At 39.7% G+C, this 23,304-nt stretch overlaps 2 protein-coding genes and 1 long non-coding RNA gene across 9 annotated transcripts in view; 1 reads left to right on the forward strand and 2 right to left on the reverse strand.

Annotated features, from left to right (window-relative positions):
* PDE1C (phosphodiesterase 1C) overlaps positions 1–23,304 on the reverse strand; it is a 417,412-nt gene that overhangs the window by 36,263 nt on the left and 357,845 nt on the right. For 3 of the 7 annotated variants that reach the window (XM_069007856.1, XM_069007854.1, XM_069007859.1), the window contains exons 19-21: positions 2,926–3,081; positions 2,154–2,409; positions 930–1,005 (exon numbers count right to left, since the gene is read on the reverse strand). In XM_069007856.1, coding sequence (XP_068863957.1) covers positions 2,951–3,081 — 131 coding nt within the window. In that variant the 3' untranslated portion in view covers positions 930–1,005; positions 2,154–2,409; positions 2,926–2,950. The remainder of the gene's footprint in view (positions 1–929; positions 1,006–2,153; positions 2,410–2,925; positions 3,082–23,304) is intronic. The other 4 variants (XM_069007857.1, XM_069007858.1, XM_069007855.1 and 1 more) reach the window with 4 other exon arrangements.
* On the reverse strand, positions 8,412–12,093 carry LOC138106724 (uncharacterized). Its single transcript, XR_011149083.1, has 3 exons — positions 11,977–12,093; positions 9,320–9,450; positions 8,412–9,217 (listed from the first exon to the last, which is right to left on the reverse strand). It is a non-coding gene; the product is annotated as an uncharacterized lncRNA (long non-coding RNA).
* PPP1R17 (protein phosphatase 1 regulatory subunit 17) lies at positions 9,873–19,655 on the forward strand. The gene is made up of 4 exons (XM_069007864.1): positions 9,873–9,979; positions 12,859–13,011; positions 14,433–14,594; positions 19,545–19,655. The coding sequence occupies exons 1-4, from the start codon at positions 9,898–9,900 to the stop codon at positions 19,622–19,624; spliced, it is 477 nt and encodes a 158-aa protein (XP_068863965.1). The 5' UTR covers positions 9,873–9,897; the 3' UTR covers positions 19,625–19,655.

The raw sequence follows: 23,304 nt of genomic DNA on the forward strand, positions 1-23,304 counted from the left end.
TCCCTATATGTATATACAATTTCATATAGGGGGAAATGTAAATGTTTATAATAGTAGTATGAAAAGTGAGGTGCATTGAATGTAGGTTTAGGTCTTCTGCACTTTTAACCTCCACAACTTAAAGGGAAACTACCAAAGACAAGTGTTGACTGTACAATCAGGCAATCTGTTTGATTAAAAATCCAGCACAGCCCATTGACCTATTGATCAAACTGTTGTGGCTGCAAAGTATTTAATCAACTGCAGTCTGTTTTATATCCATGACAACATTTATAAAGGGACTAAATTAATAAATTGGTCCTTACAAGGTACAGTTCCCTAATTTTCCACATATAAATTTACTTTAGGCATGAACATGCATGCAGCAGCTTAGGAGTTAGAATAAACCTGGAACAAACTTTATTCATGGCACAGTACACTTTCACACACAATAAGAGCAGAGGCTGAGGGTGGGCTTAAGCACATTAGGAGAGTGTGAGCCCTGAGTTTTCTTACCAGAAGTGAGTTATTATATTGGATGTAACCACATGCTACTGCAAAGAGAGGTGACTTGAGGCTGAATCATTAACAGTTTTTGTTTACCTAAGATCTGTTAAAATAAAATAACACTTCACTTTCACCTTGTCAGCACCTCTTATTTAATTTGAAAGTAGTGCCAGGGTTGAAAGTAAAATCTGAAGAAACCTTAATGTAAACTTAATGTAACAAACCCCCACAGAACCACAGTGGTACGTGTGTCTTGGCTTGTACACAAGGTTACTAATATACTAGTTTTATAAGATTTTCATAGCCATCTGCAGTAGATATGGAACATACAGAGGTGACAGCTATGTCATCTTTAAGGCAACAGGCCTTCCTGGTACTGATAATCATGCTCACCTTTACCTCTTTAAAGACAGGGCTTTGTATGGGAAGCTACTGTGACTTACCTGGTGATCTCTAGTGCTCTTGGTTCTTTCCTTTCCAGCAGACTCATTCTAGCCTCTGCAGGCAGCATCATCTGCTCTGTTCCACACCCATGACCAATAACAAATGCACAGTAAGGTAACAGGTATATATACATACATGCATGCATATATGTACATATGTGCATGTGTGTGTGTGTGTGTGTATATGTGTATATATTGTATTTACCTGAATTTTTTGTTGGATCTTCTCCTACTTTCCTATCTGTCAAAGCTGCATCACTTGTCTTCTAAAGCACTAGCATGGAAACTTTTAGACTTGTTCTTATCTTTAATCACGAGTAGTTCTCCAAGAACTACTTTTCCCAGGATGGGAGTACTTGTGTATGTGTGAAGAGGACTATTTTTCAGCTTGTGTTTGTGAAATAACTGAACAGAAAAGATTAGAAAGCTAGCAGGAGTTCCAACCCTCTTACAAACAGGACAACAACTGTAAATATTTTAAAGACCACATCTGACAGTAAATCCTCCATCACACTGATAATGTGACAGACATCCTGTAGAGACTGGGATAAATCTGCTACTGCAGTTAAATGCTTCATGGCATCATGACAGCTAAAAAATCTAAAAGGTGACCAGGGTTGGATGTGTAATCTTGCTGAGATAGCTGATAGGCTGCTTTCCTTTTGAGTAAACCTATCTTTTAATATTCCCAAAGCAACCTTGGGATCTGGTGGCTAGAATAGGAAATTGTTTTCTTGTCCTCAGGGAATTCTTTAGTGCTATAAATGGATGACTGACTTTTTCAATCAGGACAATAAAAAGGCAATCTTCAGCTAAGTTTCAAAACATATTTCTGATTTGACCACTTTGTTTCATTCCCCTCATTCTGATTTTCTGACTTCAAAGAAAAATATGAAATAATTGTGTTTCTAAGTAAAAGATATTTCAGTGAAGATTAGAGGGTTTTTAATTTAAAATTCACTGCAAAAGAGAGGTCTGGACAATGATGGAAGTGGGCAACTCATAAAAAGCTAGGCTGGGGTTTGTGTGGTTTGAGGAGTTTGGAGGTTTGGGGGGTTTGGGGGTTTTTGGTTTGTTCTGTTTTGTTTTTTTTTAATTTAGAAATACTAGTTTTCAGAAAAAATTCTTAGGAGCCCCTGCTCCATTTTTTGAGGAATAATTTAAGCATTTATGTACTTGCTTTTAAAGGTGGGCCACTAAGACACATAAGCACAGGTGACTTACACTTTGCGAAGTAATGAATGTACTTGTCTCTCCCAGGCATCAATGAAGAAAGCTCACAGTTCTTTCAGGTGGTGCCTTTAGAGCATTTAGCATGCTTGGAATTTTGTAGAACCATATAGGATACATAAAGGATCCAAGGGTGTAGCACAGTTTGCAGGGCTGGCAGTCAGCACTTTACCCCTTTGGGCTTTCTGTCCAATATACTGTTTATGAAAGAGTGTATGCCGTGCACACTGGTGCTTTTGAATTGCAGTCACTGAGTGGGGGAAAAGAAAAGATAACTGCAACTATGAGCCCTCAGAGTTTTTATAGACAAAGGCATTTTTGTTGCAAATGAGTACTAAGAGAGGGGCAGTTCAAAGTCCCACCACTGAGTGGAGTATTTCTTCCTGAGCTTTTCCAATGTCAGACAGGTTTTTATTTCTTTCCCTCAGCTGAAGTAACAGTTCCATCCAAAGGCATGGGCTAAAATAAGAGAGACTGGTCTCTGCTGGCAAACAACTGGAAGACTCCCTGCCTGGCCCCATAAACACCATGCTTGTATAATCAGTTGTGGCTAGATATATACACAAAAAATGCAGTAATCACGGAACCTCAGCGCTGGAGACGGTGTCCATCAGTTTCTATGCTTATGGTGCTGCTCCTGGATGTGTGCCCTGCCTTCTTGCTTCACTTTTATTCTCAACTCTCCCCTGGGTCCCTGATGGTATCAGCCTTACTCCCTCCCCTTGTGATTTTCTTTGCAGCTCTAGACACAGCAGCTGCAGCTCACCTTTTGGCTCTCTCTGACAAAGCTTTCACATCCTCCCTTGCTTCTTTGAGAGCATTAGCATCTGTGGCTCTTGGTCATCTGGCAGGAATGATGCCTCAGCCTTGAGGTACTTCTGGTCTCCCTCGCATCTTGTTGCCTCTCCTTCGGCCTCTGCAACTTATGGAAGAGGAAGGAAACAGGATTAGAATCTGCTGGTGAGGCAGAGAGTGATGGTGCTGTTCCCTAGCCTCCAGGAGGACGCCTGAGTACAGCGTTGCCATAGTGACAGCTCCCACTTATCCCTGGGTAAGACAGGCAAGAGCATCAGCTGCAGACCCAGTCCAGAAAGAACCTCCAGTGATCCCCGACGACAAACTGCACCTTCCCTACTACCTCACATCATTCAGTAAGTACTGCAGCCACACGTTTTCCCCCCGGCTGGTGGCTTCTGGATTGGATTTACTTTTTCTTTTTTTCTTTTTTTCTTTTTTTTTTATTTGAGGGGGCATGTGGATTTGTTTGTTTGTTTTGGGGTTTTTTTTAGCAGCCACCACCAGCAAGTTCCTTATCACCTCTGGGGTCAAGCAGGAAAGCACAGAGTCCCCGCTGCATAGGGAATGGGCTGGGAATGATCCCATATGGGGAAAGTTGGGGTATGACCAAACTGAGTCTGGAATTTATGGCTAGGGCAATGGGGAGGAGAGTGTTTTAGAGAAAACTAAAGCAATAACTTCAACTGCTGGGACAGTTCACCACCAGAAAATGCAAGTCAGCAAAGTGGGAACTGGTATAGAGGCTTCTTATCTCATTACTAAGTCTGGCATGTGCAAGGGGTTAATTTGTACCTCAAGGAAAATTTAGGGAAGGCTTTTTATTTTTTATTATCTCCAAAGACAAAAGCTTTGTGACCAGAACCTGTGCAAATGTATCTCACATTTTTTCAATCAAACAAATAAATATTTTTATTTATTTTACAAGTTTATGGCTAGAAGTGAGAATCAGTCCACAAACCAGCCAGGGTTTTTGAAATAGCACCCAGAAGCACACTGTCTGTGAGAAGAAACTGCTCCCAGACAATTCTGTGGTACTTCTCCATCCATGCTATTATCAGTAGCAAAAGTTTTGGGTAGAAGGAGGCACTCAGACCAGGTTTTCAAATATCTAAGTATTTGCTAAGAAGATTTAAATATGCTTTATAAAAGTAAAAATCACAGTAATCTGACTATATGCCTGTGGAGAGCAGCCTAGTGCCTAAATAACTGAAGAAGAAACTCTGTGCTTTAGCATGAAGCTGTCTTCTGTACCCTCGAAGGCACTCCAACAGAGTAGTGTTAAACAGATAGTAAAACTTGTAATTAAAGGTTTGGAGTGCAGAGCAGTAACAGTGAGAATTTCTACTTGCAGGACTTTCTACTCTGACCACTGTAATCTTGCTTTATTCACATGATGTGCCAGGAAGCAGTTGTAATGGGGCTGGGACAGGATGGGGTATGGGTGAAGGTGCATGTTTTCTGATAAAGATACCAAGGCTGCCTGCTGAGTGAAGATAGAAGAAGCCAAATGCAGCCAGATGTTGTACCATTCTCCTTGACTCCTGACCTGTTTCACATTATTTCTGTATAGGGCAGGTGTGTGCAAGATGGCTTCATCCAATATCTTATTCCTTCTTTATGCATTTGTAAATTACTTCAAGCAAATAAGGGGCCTACTCACACTACAGAGCCCTCCACAGAGGGCATGCTACAGAAGGAATGACAGGTCTCTCTCTCTGCCTCCCTCATAGGTTTAGGGATGCAGGGAAGAAGGAACAGGTAAGGATGCTGGAAGCCTGCCTGTCCCTGCTTGCTCATGTGCTCATTGCAACCAGACAGGAAGGGGCAAACCAATTTAAAATAATTTAATAATCAAAACCCCCCAGGAAACTGTAAGTGCATGCTTGGTGGGAAAAAAGGCACCAGTCTTAAAGAGCAAGCCCTCATGGCCAGAGCAGCTCTTTGGGCAGGGCAGCAAAATGCTGCTTTTTGTCCAGGCTGGACTGTAACTAATGAAGTCCAGCCTCTGCTTTGTATCTGCATTTGGCAGCAGCCTGTAAGATACTCCTACATACTTCCATTTCCAGCTATTGAGTATACCAGCAGCAGCAAGACCAGGCCCTGCCTATGAGAATGTGGACGAACAAGTGTGCACACAGTACCACCACAGGACCCTAGTTGCCTCTGTTTCCTCCTCTGCTTCTCTCTATATTCTTAGGAATTGCTCTGGCTTCAGAAGATAAGTAAACAGGGCCAAACAGGCTTCTGTGGCAACATTATTGCCAACTATCAAAATGAACTTATTAAATTCAGATTGACTGCTGTCACTCAACAAGGATGCTCCTCTCAAAAGTACTTTTATTTATGTAGCATCCTTGTCAACATGCCAGTGGTTTTTTTAAATAATTATGCATACTCTGTAAATTAGCATGCTTTTCTTCAGAATTTTGTCAATGATGGAAACAAAATACTCTCCTGAACAAGAAAAAACATCCACACACAGTACCACATGTACCAGATGGTCTACTGAAGTCTTCAGAAGCACAGGTTGTGGATACCTTATAAAGGGCCAGATCAGAAATTCTAAGTATTCAATATACAAAGAAATCACGAGCCTTAATGTACAATGGTGAGGAGTATTGACACTGATGCCGACATAACCCCTGTAAACTTCTGTAAGAATTGCGTATCAGAACTTCATTTCTCCATCTTATGGGTAAGAATGATCACCTATGGGTGACTCACTTGAGAACTGCATTGCCCCTTCAGACTACATACAACTATCCATAGGTATGTAATTCCATGTAGTTGCATAGCCCCTACAACCCTTCAAACCCTAAGAGAAGACAAGAAATGGAGATTTTTCCCCCCAAGCCATTTCCGTACCTAGTTCAAGATCAAATGAAAAATAAGTCCAGCCCATTAGTTTTGTTCTCAGAGCTTTAGTTTTCTATCTTACAAGGTAGGTTTTTCTCTTGAGATTTCATTTCAAGTTGGTTTCAATGTCACATTATCGGATGGCCTTGAAAGATTTACATCATCTTATGTGAGAGTAGGTGTACTGAGTATTCCCTAAACTCTAGGCTGATTACTTGTGACAAACATCTACATTAAGCCAATTGTGCATTAAAATAGTAAACCAAAACAGGTTTCTTTATCTGTCTCTAGTGAAATATTTTTACCTAATTGAAGCCTGGAACTGTCTGCATTGGTGAACTTTGTTATGGAAACCAAAAATTTAAGGAAAGGGAGTAATCCTATTATTTGTAAGTATTTGTTTGTTTTAGAACTATGTTAGGATAGCTTTGTTTGGGCACTTTAATCAAGCAGGTACAGCCACTGAGAATTTTGAAAAGATTTTAGTATGTGCTTTAAGCTATATAAAAATTCAAAGCTGATACCCAGAAAGTGAAAAGTTCAGATATTTTTCATCTGAATCACCATGTCTTATAAGTGTGTATGCCCAAAGGAGTCATGCTGTTATATGACAGTGATTCAGCATGAGACCTCATTCACAGGAGGCTGAAGTAGCTTTTAGTAATACCTGCACTTTTCAGTCTGCCTTATCATTCATTGCCCTCCTCTGTCTGTAAGTAGAGCCAATCTAATGCCAAAAGTTCTAACAAGGAGCAACTCAGAACTATGTAGGCAAAGCTAGAACTTGCCTCAACTTTCAGGAAAGCATTCCAGGTGTCTATCAGCTCTCTCTTTTCCCAGAAATAAGAGACTTGAGGTTCTCATTTAGGCACATATCTCTGCAGAGGGTGGTACAGCCTAGCTGCACTGTACCAAACTCTCTGGCCAAATGACAACTAAATCCTAAATCATATAGGAAAATCTATATCATCTCAGGAAGTATCTTTTACTGAGTGTGAATTAGACCTCCGATGTAACCACTGCAGATGCACAAAGGATGAATGTGGATCATTATGTCAAGAGACATAACAGAGTGCAAGAAAAAAACACCTTACTTCATCACATGAATAGCAAGCATTTGCTACCAAGGTGACTGATGGCAAGCAGAGAGTGCAAACTGTGCTAATGTGAACACTAGGAAAAGTGTTGCCCTTAATGCATGAAAATCTGAGAACATGCTTCAATTTGTAAAGCCGTATTAATGACCTCATATAGTCCCCATAGCAGGCTACCTTCCCACATAAGATGTTACTGGGGAATCTGTTTCCTTAGTGGCAGGAATTGATTTTAGTGGTTTGGGAAAGCACCATTACAATGCTCACATACAGCAACTTTCCTTTGAAGGAGAGCTCTGTGCATAATCCATGGTGACAGGATGTAACAGCACTCACAGATCCATACGTTGTACACAATGTATATACACCCAAGATACCAAAATCCATTATATATTTTGGTAATTTTTATCTTTTTATTCTTTTGTCACGCAGACTATCACAAAGTGCATTGCAGAAACACTTTTGTAAGCAAGACAATGCTGCCTTCAGGGTAGACTTAGAAAAGAAAAGGAAGAAGAGTGTCAGAAGTTAGCCTGTAAAACATTTTAAAGCACCAAAGATGCCAAGGGTTTGGCATGTGTGACTATGAAAATAGGAACACAGATCTAAGAGATGTATTTTAGAATAATATTTTTCAAACTACCATATTAAGAAGAAATAATGAAGCAATTCTCTCAATAATCGGCATACACCAATCCTATATTAAGTCTCTTTACAAAGCTTAATCTTTATTAAGTGAAATAATTCAATGAGAAACTTATTGAAATATAACCAAATTTAACTATATTTTATAAGCCATTTCCAGCAAATATAACTTACTCCCAATTTTACATTTAAATTTTGGTATCTATCCTCAGCCTTTTTTTGCCTCAAACCTGTTACAAACAAAAATGTCCACAGTGTCTGAAATTATATCCCTGGTTTTACTGAAAATCTTGTAAATAGGGTATTCTTCAGAAAAGAACATTTTACCTACAGTCATAATATTTAGCCAGCATATCCTAATCAAATCCAATAAAATAAAATGGAATTGAAGAATAAAACTTCCTCAAATCAAAAAATGTAGTGCAGGCCTTCATATGGCCAGATAATAAGTTCTGTATTAAATAAAATTATGTCTACTTCATTTTAAACCTTAGCTATAGCTTATTTATACAGTGAATAAACAGAACAACCATACCATGTTAAGGTGCCTTCAAAGATTTCTTTCTGTAGGGTTTTCCCAAGTGGAGGATTTTTCTTGCAGTGAAGGCAAATGAGCCTTCAGACAGTATAACACTTCAGCACAGATGTGAGGCTGGACTGGAACAGTTCTACAGTGAACATCTGGAGGTCAAATCCTTTATCTAGGCCTGATTCTGTAAGGTTTTAATAATTTGCAGAATATTACAAATTTTTGTTAATTTTAAATAGTGAAACATAAGGGAATTAATCCCATATGTACAGTATCAGTCAACTTCAACTTTTGATGTTGACGAATTGAGTCAAATTTGACGCTGCCAGGCAGTGTTACTCCCTTTATTTTTAAATCACTGTCATTTAAGACACGTGTTTCCATCCTCTGAAGAACTACATCAGTGCAACCTTTCCTACTTTCTTGTACAAATATTTCTGTGACTGGATTTTGCCCAAGGATTAATGGTTCTATACATAGATGCAAGTTTAGTCATGGAAATGAGACTAATTCTCCTACTGTTCTTTTTCTTGTCAGCAAAAATCCATTGCAATTTACAGAGAAACAATAAGGTAATTTCTTTTCCTGCAGCAAGATAAAACCAAACTCCCATAATTTAGTCTCCGATTTGCCCATCCTCCTTTTCATTGTTATTCTCCAGCTGCTTTTTTTTTACCTTTCTCTTTTATTTGCCTTTCCTTCTCTCCCTCCCCTTCCTTTATTTTTTCCCAATTACTTGTCTTTCATCTACTAGTCATAATGTCTCCAGTTTTTTTCTTTTCCTCATTGCCTTTCTCCTCCTTACAAGCAAGTCACTGTCTGCTCTTATTCCCTGAAAATGGAGAACAGAGGTTGTGAATAAGAAACTACCACAGCTGTTGCTGGATGAAGGCAGATACTGAGATCACTTGGACTGCACCTTCAGGTTGAAGGTTGCTTCCCTTTAACATTGCTTTTGTCATTCTGATGAGTTTCTGCTAAGCAACCATAGAAATGATCAGCAGTGAAAAATGATCTCATTTTCTTCTTTCTGTGGTGGCATCTGTGGCAGCCCCAGGATCAAATCTCAGCTTGCAAGGTGCTGGGGAAGCTCAGATGGTAGGATGGATGAGGATGGGCTTCAACACCCACTGCAGCTATAAGTAAAGGGGGACAAAATAGCCCAAACAGAAATCCAGTGAGACTTACAGAGTATGGACACTTAAACAGCTGTGTGAAATGGGTTCCCATGCTCTTACCAAAGTGATGAGTAAGTTTACTTCATGATGGCTTTGGGGTCTGTGGGCACTGGCCATCTTTCTGAGGCAGCACTTTACACCTGGTTCTTCTGGGGTATGTGAGGTCTCTTAGTGGAGCTGGACTTATAAGACTAAATCAACAGAATTCATAATTAAAGTTGGTTCATATAATAAACACCAAATATGATCCTTAGTTTACAGTTGAGAAAAAATGGAGAAGAAAACCAGAACAAAACATCCTATTCCCTAGCATTTACTTTGTGTATGAGATAGCACTTTCTGTATGAGATATTACTTTCTGTACGCTCAAAGTCAGTATTCTTCCGTAGCACAAATCCATGCTAGTGTGGGTTGCTTACAGCAAGGTAGGTGGAAAAACAGGTTACTGTGTGTGTAAGCAAGGCAGTGAATAAATGCATCACAGCATGTGTGAGTGAAAAATCAGGTCCGCAGATTGCTGGAAGACAAGAACTCCTCAACAGTTGTTAGGTAACACCAATATGTCAGTTTTATGTCATGCTGCTTTCTTTTTTTTAATGTGATGTAGTATCTTTAAAGGAGGAAAAAAGCCTGTTTCAATGATGTCAACAGAATGTGTTCAGCCACTTGATATCCCAGATGACAGACTGGACAAGCAAGATTCACAGTGTAACCATTTAGGTAAGTGTTATTTGATGATGTCATTGCACTAATGAGGGTGGTGCCTTCACATCATAAAGTCCTGTCCAGTGTCCATTTTTCCCCTCCAGCAATACAACTGAGCCCCCATGAAAACAGATAGATTACACCTTCTGCTGACACTTCTAGTGCCAGATGGAAAGACAAAGAGCATTTTTCCTGCATATAAATATCAGCTGAAGCACTAGAGTGAAGCTAATTAAAGAGGAGAACGGAAAAAGTCATTGATCTTTTCCCTGGTAGAAAAAGTAGAGCAGTTTCTTATTTATACCACAATAAATTGAAAGCTAGGATATAGCTGAGCTTTCCCTGACCATATTTTCCATATGCAATTTAAGTAAAAGGTTTCAAGCATTCCATTTGCCATCCTTGGGACAGCTTTCTAAAAATGTTTTCTCCTTCATCATCAGTTTCCTTTTGAAGCTACTTCACACAACTTTTACCCTTTACAGGGTTGTCTTTGCTCTGCCACACTCCTGAATACCAGACTTCATGCTTGATAGATATGCTTTTTGCATATCCATGGTCTTTACCTGTGTTTCAAGTGCTATGATTTCACTCTTATCTTGCAAAATTATCCTGAAGGTTTAGAAACCCAGAAACAAAAATCCGTTTGCTCGTTGTTACCTTTGCAATGACAATAATGCAACACAAATGCAATTTCACTTCCTTGTAAAAAATTGTGTCTCACCACAGGTTTTATAAATTTTGTTTATTTGTACTGCAAGGAAGGTATCCTAGTTCTGTCTCTGCTACATGGCATTTCTAGCCACAGACACCATTTTTACAACTGCTGATATGCCAAACATAATTGGTCCATAAAATTGCTCATTTAAATACATACAGAAGGAGTTTCATTCTACTGTTGGGAAACTGAAACAGTGGGAGGGCAAATGACCTCATTAGGACTATGAAGAAAGCCTATGAAGGCCAGAAAAAGAGCCCACATCTCCAGGGCCTTAACCCAGAGGCCATCCTTCCCACATCTACCTGCAGGCTCACAGACATAACAGCTGCCTTAAATAGTGTGAGAGTCTGGAACAAAGTCGTGCTTGCATCCAAGTCAGCAGTCAGGGGTTGGGTAAGGGTGTGGGGAGCCCAGCTGAAGGCAAACAAGTAGCTTTTAAGAATTTGAAGCATTGGTTTCTGTGATGATACTAATGAGAGGTTCACAAATGAGTGGTTAAAATGCTTAAAGAATCATCATCAAGGTTATTGGCAAAAAGCAGGTTTTATTATGAATTTATGAGAATTCAGCTTTAACAGAGTTAAGTGGCAAGGTTCATTCTATTACTTACTGTGTAGACAAAGTATACATAAGTAAATTGGTTTAGAAGCAATTTGGAATGATTTACATGGAGACTGGGGATGCAAGAGGGTAAGGGTGCAGAGCATATGAATATAAGAAAAGGGTGCAAAAGCACTTAATCATTGACTAATTTATTATTTTTTAAAGTAATTCAATGGGATTTGCTACAATTATAGCAGAATTAATTATATACTCAAAATAACAACATTCATACCATAATCTGTTCACTTGCATGAACACATGAAAAAAAAATGTATAAATCTATATCTACTAGTGTAAAGGTACTTATCAAAAATTCCCCTCAGGCTCAGTGCAATACTCATATCAAATCCCTTAGGTGTTTCTCAACAGGCATGGACTGCACCTCAAGGAGTATGTATATGTGGCAGTGGTATCTGCCTAGGTCTCGTTGTCAGCTACGGTCTTTCAAGTATTGCAAACTTGAGGGTTTGTAAGTTCCAAGAGGCATCCCACTCAGAGGCCCACTGTGTTCCAGGAGAGCTCAAACAGCCTTACTTAGTGCTGCTGTTTGTAGCGTCACAAGATGATTTTTCCCAAAATGTCCAGTAACAATAGTACTATTACACTCAGGCTACAATTCATTTTTTTCAAAAGGTCTCTTAACAATAGTACCATTTCAGTTGGGCTACAACTGAGGTAAATTACTTACCAAGGCTAATAAGAATGACTGCTTCTCCTTTGTTCCTCACCTTGGTTGGACTGCTGATGTTCCTGGTATGGTCAGAATAGTTCCTACCTTTACCATACAAGAGCACCCAGTATGATCATGGATGCTTCACCACCCAGCTGGCACAGTTAAGGGGCACTTCACCACTCAGCTGATTCAACTAAGGCTTGTCAGAAGCTGCTGAGATTGCAGAGCAGACCTGAAGAGGAGTTCAGGGAGGGGGATGTACTACCACAACAAGCTATCTTCGGTATTTTTAGCTTGCATAAACACCCAGAAATACAGACCCTTGTAGAAAAAGTCATGTTGACCCTCTGAGTCATCTGAGTAAAGGATTGTTTCAAAGGAAAAACAAAAATCCAGCGTAATGTTACGTAAATAAAGAGCAAATACCAATTGCTCAGTACCTTTGGAAATAAAGCTAACACTTGGCTGGCTGGCTCATTTTAGCAGTACCTCAGACTGACCCTATATAAGCAAAACTTTCCTTCACAAAACTGCCCTTGTAACTCTTGAAGACACAATCTACACAGTTGCCACTGGATGAAACAGGGGTGGCCATGGAACCTCTGCACACAATAATGCAGACTTCCCTCTGACATGTAAACACACAAGCTGCCCACAACTCTCTCTCTCAGTGTTATGTCTACTGCCAACAACACAGAAGGCCCACCTAAGTCACCTGACTCCAATGTACTGTGGCACAGAGGTCTCTTTTGTTGGTTTTTTAAATATTTAAGAGATTTTTCTTCCTGGGCATTTTAATTTACTTGGATTAAAGCACTATTATCAAAGTGTTTCTTTTCACCATCTGGTTTATTACTTCCCCTAAGTTTCAATTTCTATTATATTTTTTCCCTTCAGAAGATCTTTCAGAGCAGCTGATTAAGAGCTGTGACCTCAAAAAAAAACCAAGAAAAGGTAAAACCCTCACAGCTTCCCAGAAGACTGACCAGGAGCAAAAAAAGCCAAAGAGAAAAGATACACCAGCATTGCACACTCCACCACCTCTAACAGGTGAGCAGTAAATCGCTTGACTTTGAAATCCCAATTCATCTCTGGGGACTGAAGCTGGGTGAAAGTCCATAGAACGTTCATTCAGTTATGTCCCCTTGGATGCAGACAGGAACACAACTGCATGCATGTGCACCTGGGAAGGCAGGTGAACAGAGTGTAACTTTCTCAAAGACATTGTGTGTTAGCTGAAGGGTTTGCTTTCACTTGGGGAAATATCAAGGTGGGTAGGTTTATGCTCTGAAAAACATGCTCCTGTGGAGCTCATAGTTTTGCTGCTAAACGATGTTACATTTATGTGTGAAATGATGTGTATTTACTAGCAGCTGCTGAGCCATGCTAGATGTCCCAATTGGATATGGTCCAAATTCCAAAAGGATCAAGTCCAGCCCCTGCACTTTCTCGTGAAACTTACAACCAGTGCACAGTGGGAGGCTGAATGGGAATGAGACTGGGAGTAGACCAGTGAAGCACACAAACCACTGCAGGATGCTCCTCCTGGAAATCACAGGGCTCATGTGATATGGGGACTCTGGCAAAGGGTAGGTGCTTCAGGAAGACAGAAACCATTGCAGCAACAAAGGGGCTCCTTGTAGGATGCTGCCTGCTGTGGCACGAATACAGATGTTCGAGAGCCAAATGCCACCAACCTGGAGAAAGTAAGAATAAGCAGGAGACTGCCACTGAAACCTAATGATCCAAGAACAGCAGTGGGAATAAATGTTTGTCACTCTCAGCTAACAAGCACTCCTTTTTATACTCTCCAGGGAGAGAGCTGTGCTCTTGTATTATTGAGTTCTTCTTCCCATGCTGCACATACATGGAGGAGTTAGCTAGTAACTACTTGTATGCTTCTCTGTATATCTACAACAATTCAAGTCAAAAACAAGCAACTGGGATTTTTCAGTATTTGTAATCCAGATACTGAATTTGACTCTGTTCAGTTTTCGCGGTATCTTCCATCAGCAATTCTCTCTTAGAAAGAGCAGCTCAGAGGCTGGAGAGCTGCATTTTCTTCCTGCAATTGTCATATCATAAAGAAAACATTGTTTCACTAGTTAAAATAGCCGCTTCTGTATGGTCACATTGTTCCCAACTAACGTCTTGATTATCTGTGTGATTAAGCTACTGTGGTAAAATGTCTAAGGTTCTGGAATAGGAGATTACACTCATCTGTCCCACGATTTCTGATGGACTGTAATTTAGTGCATTTTGTAGAATCAGAAGCCAGCTGGCCTATGATAGCATCATTTTCTAGAGCCTATGTGATATAATTAATTTGAAAGAAATGGAGGGTAGGTACATCATGCAGCAGATCAGTTGTGCTACTGTACTTTAGAGTAGTCTTAGGGAAAGTTACACAGGTGAAAGTTTCTTCAAAGTAAATAGGCTAAAGTAGCATTTTCTTTATTTCTTGCTTGCAGGCATACTTTCAGACTCATCTGATAATCTGCTGAAAAGGTACAGTATCACAGAGAAGTCACAGAGAGAGAGAGTGAGTCCAGTCTCTCAAATCACTGAACTGGAGCAGAAAAAACCCAGGAGAAAAGATACACCTGCAATACACATTCCACCTTTGATAATAGGTAAGAAACTTAGGTAAAGATCCTCCTAAAGCAAAAAGTGGCTTGTGTCAGAGATATACTTGGAAGGCTGAAAGGAGGTTGCTCTCTGCTCAGTGTACTTAGCAGATCTTGAATTGGACCTATTTGGTCTAAATATATAATAGCAGTGGGGGTTCATGAAAAGTCTATTACATAACCCATGTTCAAGCTCTGGGGATAGAAAGGACAGGGAGAAAGAAAAGGCATTTGGTCACTCGATTGTCTTTTGCAAACTGCAATCCTACTTTTTTGAAAAGCCAACTAGTACCCTGCTTTTCAAACCTAAGCACACAGAAATTTTTAGGTCACCAGCATTAAAATGCCTCAAACAACCTGGAGCAAAGGTGTATTGATTAATCCCCTCTTCACTCCACAATCCCTAACATGCACTGAGGAAGGCAAGTGAACTTCTCATTAGCAGCACCTTAAAGATAATTCTGTGCTTCTAGCATAACATGCAATACATACATACTACATACAGAGCATGCCAATAGGGAAGGGGAAGGGGAAGGGGAAGGGGAAGGGGAAGGGGAAGGGGAAGGGGAAGAGGAAGGGGAAGGGGAAGGGGAAGGGGAAGGGGAAGGGGAAGGGGAAGGGGAAGGGGAAGGGGAAGGGGAAAGGGAAGGGAATCCCTACAATGGATCATTTGAATAGAGATAACCTGTTTTTTGGGTAAACTCAGGAGTAAGAGTTCAGGAACATACGCTAAATAAAGCTGCACTGTGATTTATGATCATGCCCCCTCTCTTATTTAAATTAAGAAGTAATGAAGGAGAAGTATATTTATGTAATTCTGATTATCTAGTTATAGCCTTTTTAGAGCAGATGCTAGAGACAACAGAAATGTAAGACCCAAACAGAGGCCTCCAGCTCTCAGATGGACCCATGCTAGTCATGGGTCAGATGCTTACCACAATCAATAGCAAGATCATTACCAAACCGGAACACCAATGAATCACTTTGCTAACTGATGAACTCCAAAGTTTCCCAGTAGAGTTCAGGATTCAAAGCTCAGAGAGCAATGTAACCCAGAGATGGAGGTTATAAACTTTCCGTGGACCACCAGCGATTTCAAGGGCAAATCAGCATTTTAATGCAAAGCAATGGAAAGGGAATACAAATGGGAAGTCAAAACAGTAGTGATTTGTATAACACTAGGAAAGTATTTTTTTGTTTTATATGATGCCTCTGATCACTTGTGAAGAAAATGTGCTTTACTGAATGCAGTTTGGAAGTTCTGGGTTTAAAGGAGTGAGAAGCATGTTTGATTCGGGAAACATTTTTAAGTTAGTCTTTCTCTGTTTGCTGTTTAAATAAATCACTTAGCCTCCCTACCTCTGTTTTCCTAGCTGTGTGTAATATGAAATGCAGAATTATATCTGCATCCTGCAGATCTATTTTAAGGATTGGTAGGTTGTTCTGTTAATATCTGCTGAGGGATCTGACTAAAGAAAGCAGAGGGTAAATACAATGTAACCATAATTTCCAACAGAACTTGCAAGTACTTGCAATTTTTGGCTAGACTCTAGAACAACTGCTCACAGAAACATGACTGTTTCTGTTAGAAAGCTAGAAACTAGGCAGAAGAAGTTGTCTTAAATCATCTATTTATCAGGTGCCACCTAGATCTAAGCCACTCCTGGGCTACAAATCAGAAAAACAACAAGCTAGCACGTGTCTACAGACTGCCTACGGACAACTCCTGCAGCTGAGTTGGGAGAGGCAAGAGGTGAATGGTTAAACTTCCATTCTTCTCACCCAGAGGTTTTCAATGGGGGTGTGGTATTTTCCTAACTGGTTTTCTAGGCTATGAGAATGAGGCTTTGAAACTGGTTTTACTAGTTATATCTGATTAGCAAACCTCAGGCAGCCACACTTCAGGAACTGCTTTCCCATATTTACACATGTATTTACATTCTAGCTCAAACCCACAGGCCTGAAGACCATTAATTTAGTTAATGGACTATATATTGCTAAGTGGGGATGACAATAGAGTGTTCCAGAGTTGACTACAGGCTTGGATCAGATTCAAGCCATTTAATGTCAAGTGATATGGAAAAAAAAGACCACTAGAATTCTGATTATATTTTGTCTTTGGATCTAATCCCTTCAGAAGGACAATTTGTTGGCTGACTGAAGGAAAACTTTCCACTGAAAGAGACATCTGCTCATTACTCATTTGTATGGATATGGCATAATATTAACTGTGCCACTTCAGTAGAAGTTTGAAGGCTGAATACATTTAGAAGCCTGAACCTTGTAGAGGAGATTTCAGATAACTAATTTAGTAGCCCCCTCTCTTTATCTGCATTTCTGAATTGGATTGGGTGTTTGCAAGGTGCAAAATTGATTCTGCTTCTCACTTGGACCACATGTCACCCAGTAGAGAAATTAATTTTCTTCATTTTATATGGTACATTTCACTTGCTTCTATTTGTGACAGAAAATCTCTCTGACCACTCAAAAGGCTAAGGGACTGTCCTAGGAGTCAAAGAGGGATAGCACATATGCTATTTTAGCTGCATTTACAACGAACTATTTGTGTGGACAGCTGTTCAAGTGGATACTCTATTAATTAAGCTCTTTTACTAGAATTAAGTGGAGTTTCTTTAATTGGTATCTAAAAGGGGTTTTCAGGGGATCTGAAGGGGATATATTAGAAATGGTGACAGTCCTCATTAGCAAGTCACAGGAGACACCATGTAGCACTGAGTGCTGCTTACTGCAGCAACACTAATAACAAGGAGACAGGACAGAAAGGTCTGTCTATGTTTATTTAGCTCACATAGTCCTGCTGGGTCTTCTCTGGTCTCCAAGACTATAATTCAGGTTCTGTTTCACGCAGCAGTTCCACAAGAGCTTAGCTTCTTTGTGCTACCTGATGGAATAAATCTGAAAGTAAGCAAATATTGGACCAGCCTTCAACCAAAACAAGTAACTTTTTCATAGCAAATCATGGAGCCATCACTGGTGAATTTCAACCAGCAGAATGATGTATGTTGGTATGTATCTTGAAAAGTAAATATGCATCCTTAGAATAGGAAGGGAATGGAATTCAGACATTTAAATACATAGGTTACTTTGCCCGATACAGGCACAAGTCTGCCACAGGCAGTTAATCCCTGGAAAACAGATCCAGAATACAGGATCTGAAAAGCCCTCTACAGAGCGGCAGCATCTTAGCTTGCTGCTTTGATTCCATGCCAAGTGCTCGAAAGTGGCTTCACCAGAAGGCAACCAAATGTCATTGGAGGTATAATTTATAAGAACTGAAAATTGCATTCGTTTCTGTCATTCTCTCAATAGCAAATGCACATAGTTTGAATTTTGTCACACATTTGAAGGTACATTTTAACCATATATTAGTTATGTTTTCCCTGTTCCTCAAATGGTCCAGGATGTAAAAACCAACAACAAATAACCCCCACTCCCCTTTGGAGAACACATAACCCAAACTTCAAAGACAACAGGAAAAAAACATATTTGTATTTGTCTAGGTTGCCTATAGGGATTGAAGTCTGTGTGGGGAATATTTACATCCATCTCCATAAAATGACATCATTCTTTGATGTTAACAGCAATGGTTACTCAATTGCTGCTTGAACAAATTAAGTCCTTTGTGTTTCAAATTAACATTAATTTATGCTTTTCAGTTTATCTTATAGTGCTACTGAAACCAGCTAGTTCACAAGAACGGCATATAAATGAAGCAGGAGCTAACTTAAATGAAGGGCAGTATAGGTCAATATTTCCATTAATTCGTCACCTCTGAAAAGACTCTAAATTTGAAGAAAATCTTCCTCTGCGGTATTATCCTATTTTCGGACCTTGTCAAGACTGAAAGCCTTCTCTGTGAAAGGACTTTTGATGCAGAAAGAAGCAAAACAATTTGGTTTGACAAAACAGCTTGGCTTGCTAGCAAACAGTAGGAGATCAAATTAAAAAGGAGAGATTTCATTGGTCTCAAAGCAATGGTATCCCTCATCCTGTTTGTAGACTGTTAACATCCACACGAAGGCATGTGGGCATAAAATCCATCATAGAGGTCACTTGCTTTTTACTGGAAACAGGCAAACCCAGCACAATATGTTAAAATAAGTTTCAAGAACGTTTCGTACCTAATGCATTGTTCTCACATCACTCTTACTTATTTTCTAATGAGGAGAGCAGTTACAATATTTGTTATACCTTGGTATCATATAAAAGCCTCCAGATCACCAAAGGGTGGACTTACTGATTTAACAGAGAAAAAGAGAAAGAGAGACACAGAGACACAGAGAAAGGAGAAGAGACAGATTTGTGGGAGGTATGATTTACAACCCAGGTCTATTTTCACATTGTTCTTAATTCAGAAGTTTTTGCAATTTATTGATACCATATAATTTCAGTAGAGATGGCACTTGTCAGGTGGGTATTTTAACATTTGTCTCTTTTGCCACCTGCACTTGAAAAATCTAAGTAGTATAGCTATATACATAGAAGAAACACATACACATCCACAGAAGCTGTTTCAGTCACAAAGATTAATTACAGTATTTGCTTCATCATGCAAGCTCTTTCCCTTATTTAGCTACCCAAACCCTTCTAACAAACAGGTTCCCAAATGAAATTTCAGTCTCTTTTTACAGGTAGCAAAAATATGCTGTATTTAAGAGTGCTTAATAATTTTAGCTAAAAATGCAGTGACTCAATTCTAGTTCCCTAAATATTAGGAGACTGAAATGCCAAAAATAAATGAGGAGTAACTCACATGATGTTGGAAAACGACATTAAAATCAAGAAATAAGAGAAAACTGAAAAATTCTCTATAGTCTGATATTTTCTAAAAAGTAGTATATAAAATCAACTCCTTTTTTCATCTTTATTTTTTGTTTGTTTGTTTGTTGCTTGTTTGTTTGGTTTGGTTGGTTTTTGTGGTCTTCTCTTTTTAAGGCACTAAGCTGTTTACAGAAGAAGAACAAACAGTGATTATGGAAGATGAAGAAAAGGATGGAGACACAATCCACAGTTAGATTACAACAATATTTCTATAATACAGTGTAAATAATCAAGGGTCATTCAAAGTGGCAGCACATACAAAAAAGTTCTTTCATCTTTATAAATAATTATTTTCTCAATTGTACACTTGAATTTAAACTATCATCAAGTGTTTATCTGCTTATCTCCATCTCATAATTCCCAGCAAGCATCATTGGAGATGATGGCAGAAATTTCAGTTACACTTAGGGTTTGAAGGATTCTGTCAGTTTACTACAAGTGGCTTCCTAGCATTTTTGTCAATGAGGAATCCGCCTCAGGTCAGATCTAGCTTTGTGCAGTGTGGTACTCATACAGTACCTGGCACTAGATACTAGAGAAGTGGTAGTGCAGAGCAGTAAAACATCAACTAATGATTCAGACTGCTTTTTTTGCCTGACACTTTACCTCATTTGTCAGCTTTCCTTTCCTGGAATAACACTGACCACAGTGAAAATTCCCATATGCAGAGCTGATAGGATAGATGAAGAAGGTGAGAGGGCAGGAGTCAATTCTATAGTCCCTGAAATGTAAAGCAAAAATTTCTTCTGCCTGCTCATGACTTGTGTCTGGGAAAAGATGAATTTACTGTAGAATGAAAATTTATACCTAAGGGCTCTCAGCATTGACAGACACATCAAACAGGATGGAGGGCAGAGATCTCAGTGGAGAAATGCTAGGGAAGTGCAACGCCTGCCTTTTACCCCGTGTTACACAATTATCTTCACTGGGTTGATGATAGATAAAATAATTGGATAGTTGACACTTTTGCTCCAAATAATTTCTTTTGACATCTGCTTTTTAAATTGAGTCCTAGGTCATAAGTTAGGAGAGGTTGTAAAGATTCAAAATCACAGCAGGAAGGTAAAAATAGAGTAAAAGCAATAATGTTACTCAATGACATATGCTTACTGCAAGGTAGAACAACATTAATAGTTTACCTCAATGATTCAAACAAGATCTGTTTACACAGCCAGCTACAGCCTTCAGCATTTGTAGAGAGATGGGTATTTGTAGAATATTTTACAAAAAAAAAGATAGAACTGGACACTTCGTGCTTGCCTTAATAACTCTGGGCTAGATGGAGTAGCATGGCCAGCTGAAACCTTAGGGAACTGAGCAGAGAGGTTGAAGATTATCTAGCCTGGTGGACTGAATTTAGTTATCTTTTTAACTCACTTAGGCTGAGGACCATAGTAGTTTGGACTTCATTTGCCACCGTGACTGACCCAGCATCTTTCATGAGAATGCAATCCATTCACAAATATATGTCAATGTATACTCTCAAGATGTAATCAATGAGCTTACAATAAATAATTGCATATTAAATTGTGCAAGAGGTCCACTATATTATTAATGGGATGCCTGTTATTTAGAAAGTGTATTTGTTTTTCTCCTATTAATCTATCAGTGAGACAAGACAGTATTTAAAATATAAACAATCAATAGTTCAAATAACAACATTAATGTAAGGTCCACAGTAAAGTATGTCACAAGTACATGACAAGAAATACGTATGACTCAGGTCTAGCTTTACCGGTGAAGTTGGTGCTCACCAGGCTGCTCTATCACTTCCCTTTGCAACAGGACAGTGGAGAGAAAATAAACAAAAGAAAAACAAAAGCAAAAGTTTACACATGCATAAGCAAAGGGGAAAACAATTATTATCTACTTCTTGTCTCTGTTGGGGCGGTCACGACACACACAGACAGTACCTCTTTCAAGGGCCAAAAAGCCGTTTTCTTAAACAAAGCAACCTCTTTTATACACCTTTTGTATGTTATTCATATTACAGATTCATTGGCTGCTAAACTACTACAATAGACTCATTGGCTATTATTAACTTCAATATACTACCATTGGCTACCTATAGCATAAGCATTCAAGCATTCAGAAAAATAACAGGTGCAGATATGTTGCTGTTTTCTCCTTCTACTGTTTAGCTTTCTTGCTTCTCTTGATACTACATTCTCATGGGCAAAAACTAATTGTTTTTCTTCTCACGGACTTTTCTCACAGTCCTTCTTTGTTAAAAGTAGCAGGCCTGAGCCATAATTTTACAAAGGCAACAAGGCCTTCATTTTATAAGGTTTTACTTAAATGCCACATCTCCCCCTTTTTTGTTTTTAAGCAAAAGGCTCATGTATTCTAATGTTAAAACAGTCTCCACCTGTAAAGCCTACCCCACTAAGACCGCCATGGCCACTTGCTGGCCACAGGACAAAACACATGGAATACAGATCACAACCAACAAAACCCACCAAGAACAACCATGCCACTGACAAAAAGATTTATAACATAGGAAAACAAAAATAGTGTCCCATTTTCCCAGAGAGAGAGAGAGCTGCTTCTTCTTCTGCACTTGGCAGAAAACGGCCACCGTTCCAAAGCTCCTATAGCTGGAGCTCAGGGGCCACACTGCCCAGACGGGAGGGAGTCCACCATCCAGAAACGCAGACCCAAACACCACCGAATGTCTCTCTGGAGGCATGGAACAGGGAACAGCTGAAGAAGGTCAGCAGGAACTACATCACAACATGATGGTAGATGCAGTAGGACACAAGGCAGTTGGCAGGCTGCCTCCACAAGCCCTCAGGTCACAGCCATGTTCCTGGCAGTCCTACTCCTGCTCCTGCCTTGGCCACGAGGGCTGGATGGTGGTTGGGTCATTTTTCCTCTCACTGGGCCTCATTTTCTCAGAGGCAATTGATGTTTGCCAGGTCAGGCAGGTATCCACACTAGACCTGTTGGCAATAAAACACATATGTACCTTCTCCCCTAGGTTAGTGTTGGAACCCAAAGTGCAGGGAATGTTTCTCTGCCTGTCCTGAGGGATCCACCCCGCCAGGGAAACACTGTTTTTAACCTTTGTCCCTGGAGAAACCTGCCAAGGCTTTGCGATTAATTAGAATCTACAAGGGTGTGAGTTAGGTGGTAGCATAATATATAGTTTGTTACAGGGTGAAAAATTTAGAGTTTAGGTTTATTAATATGGTAAGTAGATGAAGGCAAGATGGAAGATCCCTGTCATTTTTCAGGTCTCTTCCTTCTTCTTCACCTACTCCATTTTCTGCAGTGTTGGTAGTACAGAATGATAGGTTAGAAAATGCCACAGTGAATAGATAGTTCATTAGGCATTGGTAGAAAAGTAAAAATAATGCACATACTTAGTAACTATTGGGTAATTTATCTTTAAAAGGGCCTTGAGTTTTCCTGCATTTTGTCTTTTGGTGCTTGCTCTGCTTCATGCTATGTTGGCGGCATGTAAATTACTGATAAGATATAATAAACAACCTGAAGACCGAGAAGATCCAAAAGTCCTGTTCGTCTCTTATTCCTGGCAAGGACTTTCTCCCCCATCTGGGGAGGACATGTGGGGGTTGAGAACCACCACAACTGGTGCCCCATGTGAGGACCTCACTGAGATACTATGCCAGGAGACTACTGGGCAGCAGCCAAAGGCCAAAAACAGGATACCTCTGGAGGAGGAAATTGGAAGTCCAGGACCTTCTGAAACCGGTGCACAGGGGACAGAACACCGTGATCTGCTGGACAGAACACGGACTGGGACTCCAAGAACCGATAAAAACAACTGAAAGCCGGTAAGCTGTCCAAAACTAAAAATGGGATGGGCTCTCTCAAAAACAGAGATGGACGTACTTAATAGCTTAGAAGC

Source organism: Aphelocoma coerulescens, chromosome 2 (genome assembly GCF_041296385.1).
Source record: "Aphelocoma coerulescens isolate FSJ_1873_10779 chromosome 2, UR_Acoe_1.0, whole genome shotgun sequence".
NCBI lineage: Eukaryota > Metazoa > Chordata > Aves > Passeriformes > Corvidae > Aphelocoma > Aphelocoma coerulescens.

Excerpts from the sequence above, each read along its gene's own strand:
- PPP1R17 (XM_069007864.1), top strand. The coding sequence starts at position 9,898 with ATGATGTCAACAGAATGTGTTCAGCCACTTGATATCCCAGATGACAGA. Across the intron at positions 9,980-12,858 it reads TTCACAGTGTAACCATTTAG|AAGATCTTTCAGAGCAGCTG; the intron begins GTAAGTGTTATT and ends TTTTCCCTTCAG. Across the intron at positions 13,012-14,432 it reads CACTCCACCACCTCTAACAG|GCATACTTTCAGACTCATCT; the intron begins GTGAGCAGTAAA and ends TCTTGCTTGCAG.